Source organism: Staurois parvus, unplaced genomic scaffold (assembly GCF_062004578.1).
Source record: "Staurois parvus isolate SC_StPar_1 unplaced genomic scaffold, SC_StPar_1.0 ptg000029l, whole genome shotgun sequence".
Lineage (NCBI taxonomy): Eukaryota > Metazoa > Chordata > Amphibia > Anura > Ranidae > Staurois > Staurois parvus.
This window is the reverse complement of record NW_028317825.1, coordinates 6,127,083-6,139,520: the sequence shown is the minus strand read 5'-3', so window position 1 is coordinate 6,139,520 and position 12,438 is coordinate 6,127,083. Positions and strand designations below refer to the sequence as shown.

The window sequence follows — 12,438 nt, the reverse complement described above, 5'->3', positions numbered from 1 at the left end:
AGACCTGAAAGTGGCACATGGCAGAGTGTGGCGATGGAGACAGCAGCAATGGGAGGCCGTACAGGGACCCATGAGAGACTCTGGACCTGGCAGCAGCATGAGGAGGCGGTACGGGGGCCCATGGCAGATTACAGGCCTGGCAGCAGCAATGGGAGGCCCGTAATCTGCCAGCACCCTATGACAAAATGGAACACACCAGCAGTGTGAGGAGACCTGAAAGTGGCACATGGCAGAGTGTGGCGATGGAGACAGCAGCAATGGGAGGCCGTACAGGGACCCATGAGAGACTCTGGACCTGGCAGCAGCATGAGGAGGCGGTACAGGGGCCCATGGCAGATTACAGGCCTGGCAGCAGCAATGGGAGGCCCGTAATCTGCCAGCACCCTATGACAAAATGGAACACACCAGCAGTGTGAGGAGACCTGAAAGTGGCACATGGCAGAGTGTGGCGATGGAGACAGCAGCAATGGGAGGCCGTACAGGGACCCATGAGACACTCTGGACCTGGCAGCAGCATGAGGAGGCAGGCAGAACCGCCGTATCTTTATCACGGTTTTCCCAGGCCACCAAATGGCGACGCTGCATATGCTGACGCAACGCTGTAGTCCCAACATGGGCCACGCTTGACTTTCTGGCCACATAGTCGACATACGGCTACGTTTACTTCCTCGGGCGGCTTGACAAAAAATTGACACACCGCCGAGTAGGAAACTTTGCCCCCGCTACTCCTCACTAGCTGACTGCTACTTCCTCCGTGCACACCGGCACCACCACTGGCCGTGGTGGTAGGCTGCAGTGGAGCTGGTGCTCTACTCCGTGGCCGTTTGCCTCCACTGACACTGCTGCGACCCTGCTGCCTCCTGGGCAACCCACCGACTGTTTTGCTCGCTGCCAAGCTGGCACCCTCTTCTCCTGATGATGCGGAAGCAATAGCCTGATGACGACGAGGCTGCCAAGTGCGATCAGCCTCATCATCATCAATTAGGGTCTCCGCCTCACTACTAGCCCCCTCGGCTGCGTGTGGGTCAGGAGACAGACCTGTCTCTAGACCGGCTACCGAGCCACTCTCCTCGCCAGTACTTCTTCGCCTGGCTGCTGAAGATGCGGATGTCTCCCCCCGTTCCTGACCGCCCTCTGTTAGCTCTTCCTCACTGTACAGTGGGGCTGAGCCCACAGCATGCAATACTTCGCTTGGTGAGGGAACACCAAAGGACAGGGGCAGGTAGAGGACACGTGATTTCAGTGGGCTTGCTCCCGGGCCATGCCAACTAACGGTTGAGTCTGACGTACCCACCGACCGTTGGCTGTAGGTGTCAGAGGTGACCTGGGAAGAGGAAGACGACCGAGCCAACCAATCGATGACGGCAGGGTTGTCGGTGGAGACACGACCGCTGGATGACACCGGGAGCACTGGCCTCTGGCTGCGACTAGTGCTGCCTCGACCCCTTCCTCTGCTGCCACGTCTGCTCGCTCCTAAAACATTGCCTCCTCTGCCACTCCTCTGCATGTTGTCTGACATACTCTTTAATTCAACGATTCTGTGTCCCTGAGTAACAATTCTGTGTCCCTCAGTAACAATTCTGTGTCTGTCCTTGAGTAACAATTCTGTGTCCCTGAGTAACAATTCTGTGTCCCTGAGTAACAATTCTGTGTCCCTCAGTAACAATTCTGTGTCCCTGAGTAACAATTCTGTGTCCCTGAGTAACAATTGTGTGTCCCTCAGTAACAATTCTGTGTCCCTCAGTAACAATTCTGTGTCCCTCAGTAACAATTCTGTGTCTGTCCCTGAGTAACAATTCTGTGTCCCTCAGTAACAATTCTGTGTCCCTCAGTAACAATTCTGTGTCTGTCCCTGAGTAACAATTCTGTGTCCCTGAGTAACAATTCTGTGTCCCTGAGTAACAATTCTGTGTCCCTGAGTAACAATTCTGTGTCCCTCAGTAACAATTCTGTGTCTGTCCCTGAGTAACAATTCTGTGTCCCCGAGTAACAATTCTGTGTCCCTCAGTAACAATTCTGTGTCCCTCAGTAACAATTCTGTGTCCCTCAGTAACAATTCTGTGTCCCTCAGTAACAATTCTGTGTCTGTCCCTGAGTAACGATTCTGTGTCCCTCAGTAACAATTCTGTGTCTGTCCCTGAGTAACAATTCTGTGTCCCTGAGTAACAATTCTGTGTCCCTCAGTAACAATTCTGTGTCCCTCAGTAACAATTCTGTGTCTGTCCCTGAGTAACAATTCTGTGTCCCTGAGTAACAATTCTGTGTCCCTCAGTAACAATTCTGTGTCCCTGAGTAACAATTCTGTGTCCCTCAGTAACAATTCTGTGTCCCTCAGTAACAATTCTGTGTCTGTCCCTGAGTAACAATTCTGTGTCCCCGAGTAACAATTCTGTGTCCCCGAGTAACAATTCTGTGTCCCTGAGTAACAATTGTGTGTCCCTCAGTAACAATTCTGTGTCCTTCAGTAACAATTCTGTGTCCCTCAGTAACAATTCTGTGTCTGTCCCTGAGTAACAATTCTGTGTCCCTCAGTAACAATTCTGTGTCTGTCTCTGAGTAACAATTCTGTGTCCCTGAGTAACAATTCTGTGTCCCTCAGTAACAATTCTGTGTCCCTCAGTAACAATTCTGTGTCTGTCCCTGAGTAACAATTCTGTGTCCCTGAGTAACAATTCTGTGTCCCTGAGTAACAATTCTGTGTCCCTCAGTAACAATTCTGTGTCCCTCAGTAACAATTATGTGTCCCTCAGTAACAATTCTGTGTCCCTCAGTAACAATTCTGTGTCTGTCCCTGAGTAACAATTCTGTGTCCCTCAGTAACAATTCTGTGTCTGTCCCTGAGTAACAATTCTGTGTCCCTGAGTAACAATTCTGTGTCCCTCAGTAACAATTCTGTGTCCCTCAGTAACAATTCTGTGTCTGTCCCTGAGTAACAATTCTGTTTCCCCGAGTAACAATTCTGTGTCCCCTAGTAACAATTCTGTGTCCCTGAGTAACAATTCTGTGTCCCTCAGTAACAATTCTGTGTCCCTCAGTAACAATTCTGTGTCCCTCAGTAACAATTCTGTGTCTGTCCCTGAGTAACAATTCTGTGTCCCTCAGTAACAATTCTGTGTCTGTCCCTGAGTAACAATTCTGTGTCCCTGAGTAACAATTATGTTTCCCTCAGTAACAATTCTGTGTCCCTCAGTAACAATAATGTATCCCTCAGTAGCAATTCTTTGTCTGTCCCTGAGTAACAATTCTGTGTCCCTGAGTAACAATTCTGTGTCCCTGAGTAACAATTCTGTGTCCCTGAGTAACAATTCTGTGTCCCTCAGTAACAATTCTGTGTCCCTCAGTAACAATTCTGTGTCTGTCTCTGAGTAACAATTCTGTGTCCCTGAGTAACAATTCTGTGTCCCTCAGTAACAATTCTGTGTCCCTCAGTAACAATTCTGTGTCTGTCCCTGAGTAACAATTCTGTGTCCCTCAGTAACAATTCTGTGTCTGTCCCTGAGTAACAATTCTGTGTCCCTGAGTAACAATTCTGTGTCCCTCAGTAACAATTCTGTGTCCCTCAGTAACAATTCTGTGTCTGTCCCTGAGTAACAATTCTGTGTCCCTGAGTAACAATTCTGTGTCCCTCAGTAACAATTCTGTGTCCCTGAGTAACAATTCTGTGTCCCTCAGTAACAATTCTGTGTCCCTCAGTAACAATTCTGTGTCTGTCCCTGAGTAACAATTCTGTGTCCCCGAGTAACAATTCTGTGTCCCCGAGTAACAATTCTGTGTCCCTCAGTAACAATTGTGTGTCCCTCAGTAACAATTCTGTGTCCCTCAGTAACAATTCTGTGTCTGTCCCTGAGTAACAATTCTGTGTCCCTCAGTAACAATTCTGTGTCTGTCTCTGAGTAACAATTCTGTGTCCCTGAGTAACAATTCTGTGTCCCTCAGTAACAATTCTGTGTCCCTCAGTAACAATTCTGTGTCTGTCCCTGAGTAACAATTCTGTGTCCCTGAGTAACAATTCTGTGTCCCTGAGTAACAATTCTGTGTCCCTCAGTAACAATTCTGTGTCCCTCAGTAACAATTATGTGTCCCTCAGTAACAATTCTGTGTCCCTCAGTAACAATTCTGTGTCTGTCCCTGAGTAACAATTCTGTGTCCCTCAGTAACAATTCTGTGTCTGTCCCTGAGTAACAATTCTGTGTCCCTGAGTAACAATTCTGTGTCCCTCAGTAACAATTCTGTGTCCCTCAGTAACAATTCTGTGTCTGTCCCTGAGTAACAATTCTGTTTCCCCGAGTAACAATTCTGTGTCCCCTAGTAACAATTCTGTGTCCCTGAGTAACAATTCTGTGTCCCTCAGTAACAATTCTGTGTCCCTCAGTAACAATTCTGTGTCCCTCAGTAACAATTCTGTGTCTGTCCCTGAGTAACAATTCTGTGTCCCTCAGTAACAATTCTGTGTCTGTCCCTGAGTAACAATTCTGTGTCCCTGAGTAACAATTATGTGTCCCTCAGTAACAATTCTGTGTCCCTCAGTAACAATAATGTATCCCTCAGTAGCAATTCTTTGTCTGTCCCTGAGTAACAATTCTGTGTCCCTGAGTAACAATTCTGTGTCCCTGAGTAACAATTCTGTGTCCCTCAGTAACAATTCTGTGTCCCTCAGTAACAATTCTGTGTCTGTCTCTGAGTAACAATTCTGTGTCCCTGAGTAACAATTCTGTGTCCCTCAGTAACAATTCTGTGTCCCTCAGTAACAATTCTGTGTCTGTCCCTGAGTAACAATTCTGTGTCCCTGAATAACAATTCTGTGTCCCTGAGTAACAATTCTGTGTCCCTCAGTAACAATTCTGTGTCCCTCAGTAACAATTCTGTGTCTGTCCCTGAGTAACAATTCTGTGTCCCTCAGTAACAATTCTGTGTCCCTCAGTAACAATTCTGTGTCTGTCCCTGAGTAACAATTCTTTGTCTCTGAGTAACAATTCTGTGTCCCTCAGTAACAATTCTGTGTCCCTCAGTAACAATTCTGTGTCCCTGAGTAACAATTCTGTGTCCCTGAGTAACGATTCTGTGTCCCTCAGTAACAATTCTGTGTCCCTCAGTAACAATTCTGTGTCTGTCCCTGAGTAACAATTCTGTGTCCCTCAGTAACAGATCTGTGTCCCTCAGTAACAATTCTGTGTCCCTCAGTAACAATTCTGTGTCTTTCCCTGAGTAACAATTCTGTGTCCCTGAGTAACAATTCTGTGTCCCTGAGTAACAATTCTGTGTCCCTGAGTAACAATTCTGTGTCCCTCAGTAACAATTCTGTGTCCCTCAGTAACAATTCTGTGTCTGTCCCTGAGTAACAATTCTGTGTCTGTCCCTGAGTAACAATTCTGTGTCCCTAAGTAACGGTTCTGTGTCCCTAAGTAACGGTTCTGTGTCCCTAAGTAACGGTTCTGTGTCCCTAAGTAACGGTTCTGTGTCCCTAAGTAACGATTCTGTGTCCCTAAGTAACGGTTCTGTGTCCCTAAGTAACGGTTCTGTGTCCCTAAGTAACGGTTCTGTGTCCCTAAGTAACGGTTCTGTGTCCCTAAGTAACGGTTCTGTGTCCCTAAGTAACGATTCTGTGTCCCTAAGTAACGGTTCTGTGTCCCTAAGTAACGGTTCTGTGTCCCTAAGTAACGGTTCTGTGTCCCTAAGTAACGATTATGTGTCCCTAATACAGAGAGATCTGTCTCTCTTGAATGACCAGAGGCAAATGGAGAATTGTAAGATGGCCGCAATTTATAGCTCCACCATTACACAGTGCTGGCTGGCTGGCTGCTGATTGGCTAATGCGACCACATGTGATGAATGAATGAATTATGGGTCAGCGCGCCTTGTCTGCGCGCCTTCCCAGAGATCCCTGCTCCGTCGCCGCACATGTCGCCACCATTTTTGGAAATATTTCGATTCGCGCATCGAAATTTTTCTAATATTCGAAACGAATTCCACTTCGCCGAGTTCGATTCGCTCATCTCTAATTGCAAGTTAGCCTTTCGATTTTAAATATATGTCTGCAATAGTGAGCCCCTTCTTCAAGTTGAACCTCAGGCAGATATAAAAAGCACTAACAGGGGCGGACTGACCATTTGGGAACTCGGGCACTGCCTGAGGGACCGGGGTCAGAAGGGGGCCCCATGGGATGCCCCTGGTACCTTTCATAGGCTTTTTTGGGTTTGGTTTGAGTGTGGGCAAGGACACAGGGGCCCCATGATCCCCTATTGCCCGGGGGCCCCATGAGTTGTCAGTCCGCCCCTGGGCACTAATTAAAGTATATGTAAACCCTTACTTTGTAAAACAACCTATTCAAAAATAGAAATGAAAGGCAAAGTATTTGTGTATAGATATAAAAACCATTATATATACTTTTTTTCCTCTGTTTTATACCCTCTAAGCTCCTTATGCAGCTGAGAACAGAGAAGTGGGGAGGAAAAGAACGCTGAACTTCCCAGTGAATGGCTATGCAGGGGGTGGGGAGGCATGTCAGCAGACGTCTTATCATTGGAGGAGAGCACACTGAGTTCCCAGCAAAGCTAGAAAACTGATCACTGTGTGTTTTCCTGCCTAGTGTGGTCAGTTTTTAATGGGAAAGCAAAGGGACTGACAGGAACACTAAGGATTTCACACAAAGGAAGTAATACAAGCAGAACAGGATACTTTTTCATGCAAATACATGGTACAGCAGGCACATATCAGGAATATGAAATGTAGGGTTTACATATTCTTTGATGCATTTCTGTATTCATTAATACATGATTAAATGTATTTCTGTAAATACAGGCATTTTAAGTACCTGAATTTGACTTTGTATCAGCATATTGTAGTCCCTGTACAGCAAAGCTCAGAGTAGCAGATGGAGAAGCATCACAAGGACATATACTGTAGTGGTGAAAAAGAAGTACTGCAGGAGAGAGCTCCAGATTGAAACTGAGCATTGCATCAAAAGCTGCTTCTTTACTTTTTATTTTAATTATTATTTACTGTACCTATTTTTGGTTGACATGTAGCTTTAAACTTGTTGGAGGAATTAATGCAGAGAGGTGCAATCATAAACTGAGAAAATGGAGCAGGGTGCAAGCCTATTTTTCAATTAAGAGCAATCTATTCCTGTCTGCTGTCTCTGCTCGTGTTGTGTGTTCACTGCACGGGCACAGAGAATCATGCAAGCTGTCTGGTTACCAGAAGACAGTTTACAATCCTTACATCAGGTCCAGTCTGGTGGGGATCTTCAGCAGTTTTCTATATTGAAAACCACTGTGATCCCCTTGTTAGGTTAGGTTCACACCAGCCAATGCTCTGAAGAGCAATCTGTGTTGGATTGCTTTTTAGAGGGCAGTTGAGCAGTCACTGTTATGCATGCAGGAGGTGATCCTGCCAGCTCCTGAATGCTTGTTGTTTTTCTGCCAAACTGCAATTTATAATGGGGATGATGCACCGCAACCATGAGCCAAGGGTTTGGCTGGTGGTTGCAGTGCGGCCCTAATGACTGAGTTTGATAGGCACTGTTGCCTGTCAACTCAGCAGGTTGCATTCAATTTGCTTTCTGTCATGGCATCCTCTGGCTGTTATTTAGCCATTAGGTGGGTGGCCAGGGGGCAGTAAGTACATGGCTTATCCACCTGATTTTACTGCCACCCATGTGAAAGAGGCCTTAATTAGGCACAGAACTGCCACCAGTTCCTATTTCACTCTGACATAGAAACTGGTAAGGGTGATGCAAATAGATCTGAAATGCAGTACTTACCATATGTTGACATAACACGCAGCAGCCATTGAAACCTTGAGCAGTATGTTGTGGTGCCATTCATTTGGAATGGCACTCCAAAGCACATCCTCAATGCAGCACAATAGATCTTTATTACTGCATCACAATGCAGAGATGCAAATCAGCTCTGCATTGTGGCATCCATACACTTTTATTTCACACTATTTTTATGCTGCAATGCATTCATAATATGGATTGGGAATCTCAAGCTCCTAGAAGCAGATGCCACCTGTTTTGTTTTTGCTAAGCCAAGCCAATATCCCACCCTATGTGATTCCAGGTAACCAGTTTTGGAAAGCACAAAACACATCTAGAAGATTCCCAGATGCTCTGTTGTTGTCAGTTCTGATCTTTAGATATATGCTTTCTTTACTTTAACCAAATGAATACATGACCTGTCTTCCTATAACAGTTTGTGATCTCAAATGATTACATGGGTGCACTATAACATGGAAATAGTAATTTATAGTTCCTGACTGTGAATCCACTGAATCAAAGAGTTGTTCCAACTCCTTGTCTGCAATGACTGCACAGACACAGACAACTGATGTAAACAGAACCACTGGTCTAAATCTGAGATGGTAACTCTCAAAGCACAAGCTAGAGCAGAAAGCGGTACTAGCTTAACTTTACAAAATGATGTATATATTACAATTATGGATATATTACAATAACCAGTGTGAAGGGATGGGAGACACCGCACACCACTAGCTCAACAGGTGAAAAGAATAATGAATGGCCTTGAGCTCATCCTGAGCCCCATCTCTGATGCATTTTGCCTTGTCCATTGGGAGAATTGGGGCAAAATGCATCAGGGACAGGGCTCAGGAGGAGCTCAAGGCTGAGGCCATTCATATTTCTTTTCACCTGTTGAGCTAGGGGTGTGTGGCTCTCTTATCTCCTCATACTTCTCTGCTTTCTGGATTAACCATAAGACAGCCTGCACCCTTACGTTGCTGTGAGACACCGGATCTACAGAGCACCTTGAGCGGTGCTATAAGCGGTATAGGGTATTATGGACAATAGACAGCGTGTTTTAAAATGACAGATATCCTTTAAATATCTTTGAATTTTATTCTCTATTTTAACAGAAAGTTTGCTAGTAGTGAGTGAATAGAGTGGATCTACAATGTTCGTGTAATGTACTTGAACAGACTAGCAAATTCCTATATATTGGGTGAAATTGTGAGTAATTACCCTAACTGCACTGTTTGTATCTGTGATGATCTCTCATAATTTGCTATTTATCTACAGGGATCGAGTTGCTCGTGTAGGCCTGGGGGTGATCTTAAACATTGTAAGAGAAAGAGATGACCCAAGACTTGCTAGAAGGCTCTCTGGTGTCCTGGAGCATATGTTCAAACACTCTGAAGAGACCTGCAAACAGCTGATATCCGATGGTGGTCTTGACTCAATTCTTTTCTGGTGCCGCTGGACAGACCCAATCGTTCTGAGGCATTGTGCCATGGCCCTGGCATACTGTGCTATGTACGGTGGACCTTCCAATCAGCGCCTGATGATTGAGAAAAGAACAGCCGAGTGGTTGTTTCCTTTAGTCTTTTCCAAAGAAGATGACCAGATCCGATTTCATGCTTGCCTTGCAATCACTGTATTGGCAACTAACAAAGAGATTGAAAAAGAAGTGGAAAGATCAGGTACACTGGCACTGGTTGAACCCTTCATCTCTTCTTTAGATCCTCAGGAATATGCCCGTTCTCTCTTGACCAATAGTGATAACACGCAAGGAAGGACAGCTGGTGACCTACAACGTCTTGTGCCACTGCTGGACAGTTCACGGTTAGAAGCCCAGTGTATTGCTGCTTTCTACTTGTGTGTAGAAGCCGCCATCAAGTCCGAACACAAGAATACAAAGGTGAGATTAAATGTTGTTTTTACTACTGTCCATTGATCCATTTCCAGCTTTTACTTTGTACAATGCTCAATTCTAAACCAACATTTATAGAGCAAAATGCATTAATGCTAGTATATCTCCAATACATTTTTAGCATCTTTTATGTGCTGCTTAGTTATATTGACCCACTTTCCTAATAATGTGAAAGCCCATCAGAGAGAGGTAATTGGCTTGACAGTACACTGGCCTTTTCTACCTGCAGTTTTGTGCTACATACATATTGGACAGGCCAGTGTCCTGTATGGATGAGTGTTGGTTGGAGATGTGCTGATCCTTTCTGAAGGACGTGATGGGACCCTGCACACTATAAATGTATACCACAGGATGAACTTTGCACATGTCAAGTTAAAACATGTATGTATTCCTATGTCATGTATACTGTAATCATACATGTTATGCAGAGATACCAAAACTGACAGCTATCTGCCTACACCCCCCCAAGACTGACACATTTTTCATTTAAATGAATGGGGTTTGCTTGTCTTAGATTCCGACGCAACTGAAACACAATGCACATTTGTAAAGCACATACAGTCAGGTCCATAAATATTGGGACATCGACACAATTCTAACATTTTTGGCTCTATACACCACCACAATGGATTTGAAATGAAACAAACAAGATGTGCTTTAACTGCAGACTGTCAACTTTAATTTGAGGGTATTTACATCCAAATCAGGTGAACAGTGTAGGAATTACAACAGTTTGCATATGTGCCTCCCACTTGTTAAGGGACCAAAAGTAATGGGACAATTGGGTTCTCAGCTGTTCCATGGCCAGGTGTATGTTATTCCCTCATTATCCCAATTACAATGAGCAGATAAAATGTCCAGAGTTCATTTCAAGTGTGCTATTTGCATTTGGAATCTGTTGCTGTCAACTCTCAAGATGAGATCCAAAGAGCTGTCACTATCAGTGAAGCAAGCCATCATTAGGCTGAAAAAACAAACCCATCAGAGAGATAGCAAAAACATTAGGCGTGGCCAAAACAACTGTTTGGAATATTCTTAAAAAGAAGGAACGCACCGGTGAGCTCGGCAACACCAAAAGACCAGGAAGACCATGGAAAACAACTGTGGTGGATGACCGAAGAATTCTTTCCCTGGTGAAGAAAACACCCTTCACAACAGTTGGCCAGATCAAGAACACTCTCCAGGAGGTAGGTGTATGTGTGTCAAAGTCAACAATCAAGAGAAGACTTCACCAGAGTGAATACAGAGGGTTCACCACAAGATATAAACCATTGGTGAGCCTCAAAAACAGGAAGGCCAGATTAGAGTTTGCCAAACGACATCTAAAAAAACCTTCACAGTTCTGGAACAACATCCTATGGACAGATGAGACCAAGATCAACTTGTACCAGAGTGATGGGAAGAGAAGAGTATGGAGAAGGAAAGGAACTGCTCATGATCCTAAGCATACCACCTCATCAGTGAAGCATGGTGGTGGTAGTGTCATGGCGTGGGCATGTATGGCTGCCAATGGAACTGGTTCTCTTGTATTTATTGATGATGTGACTGCTGACAAAAGCAGCAGGATGAATTCTGAAGTGTTTCGGGCAATATTATCTGCTCATATTCAGCCAAATGCTTCACGACTCATTGGACGCCTATTCACAGTGCAGATGGACAATGACCCAAAGCATACTGCAAAAGCAACCAAAGAGTTTTTTAAGGGAAAGAAGTGGAATGTTGCAACCAAGTATTAAAAAGTGAAAGTTTGATTTATGATTATTATTCTGTCTCATTACTTTTTGTCCCGAAGTGGGAGGCACATATGCAAACTGTTGTAATTCCTACATCGTTCACCTGATTTGGCTGTAAATACCCTCAAATTTAAGCTGACAATCTGCAGTTAAAGCATATCTTGTTCCTTTCATTTCAAATCCATTGTGGTGGTGTATAGAGCCAAAAATGTTAGAATTGTGTCGATGTCCCAATATTTATGGACCTGACTGTAGCTGAACTTGTGTTTTGCTTGTACAGAGTAAAGCAACAGGCTCACTTAAAGTGATACTAAAGCTAAAAATGTTTTTACCTTAATATATTTCTTGCATTAAGGTAAAAAACATTAATTATTTCTCTTTGCTCCCCCTTCCCTGTGTGAAGGGGAAGAGAGGGGAGAATAGATCCAGTGCTGTGCATGACTGCATCTCTTCTCCCCTCTCTTGCTCTTCACACAGCACTCGAGCAGCTGTCATTGGCTCCTACTGCTGTCAATCAAATGCAGTGAGGAGAAAGTGGGGGGCGGGGCTAAATCCAGCTGTGTAAGGCTATAGAGCGTGGGTCCATGGACACACAGCTCGTGAGCGAGCAGACACTGTGTGCCTCCATAGCAAACAGCTTGCTAATGGGGACACACGAAGAAGAAGAGAAGCCAAGATCACCAGCAGGGGACCCGAGAAGAGGAGGATCAGGGCTGATCGGTGCAATACCACTGCACAGAGCTGGTGAGTATAACATGTTTGTTATTTTAATTAAAAAAATATTTTTGACTTTAGTAACACTTTAACTGCTCCCCTCCCCAGCAGCACATATCTTTGCCTTTATTCCCTCCCTGCCTGGTAAATCTAGGTACGAGAGATAATATTGTCACCTCATCCCTTTAAACCCAAACACATATTAATTACATAGGTTTTGAAGCTAGTTTAGTGCAGAAAAGGCAACAAATGAGTTTAATTACCACCTTAATCAGCCACAGAACCTGTGTAATTATATGTGCTCGGGTTTAAAGGGATGAGGT

General features: G+C 44.6%; 1 protein-coding gene across 2 annotated transcripts in view; it reads left to right on the top strand.

The window, feature by feature from the left end:
• SARM1 (sterile alpha and TIR motif containing 1) overlaps positions 1-12,438 on the top strand; it is a 100,584-nt gene that overhangs the window by 18,277 nt on the left and 69,869 nt on the right. For both annotated transcript variants that reach the window (XM_089657495.1, XM_089657502.1), the window contains exon 3: positions 9,038-9,656. In XM_089657495.1, the coding sequence (XP_089513621.1) occupies positions 9,038-9,656 (619 nt within the window). The remainder of the gene's footprint in view (positions 1-9,037; positions 9,657-12,438) is intronic.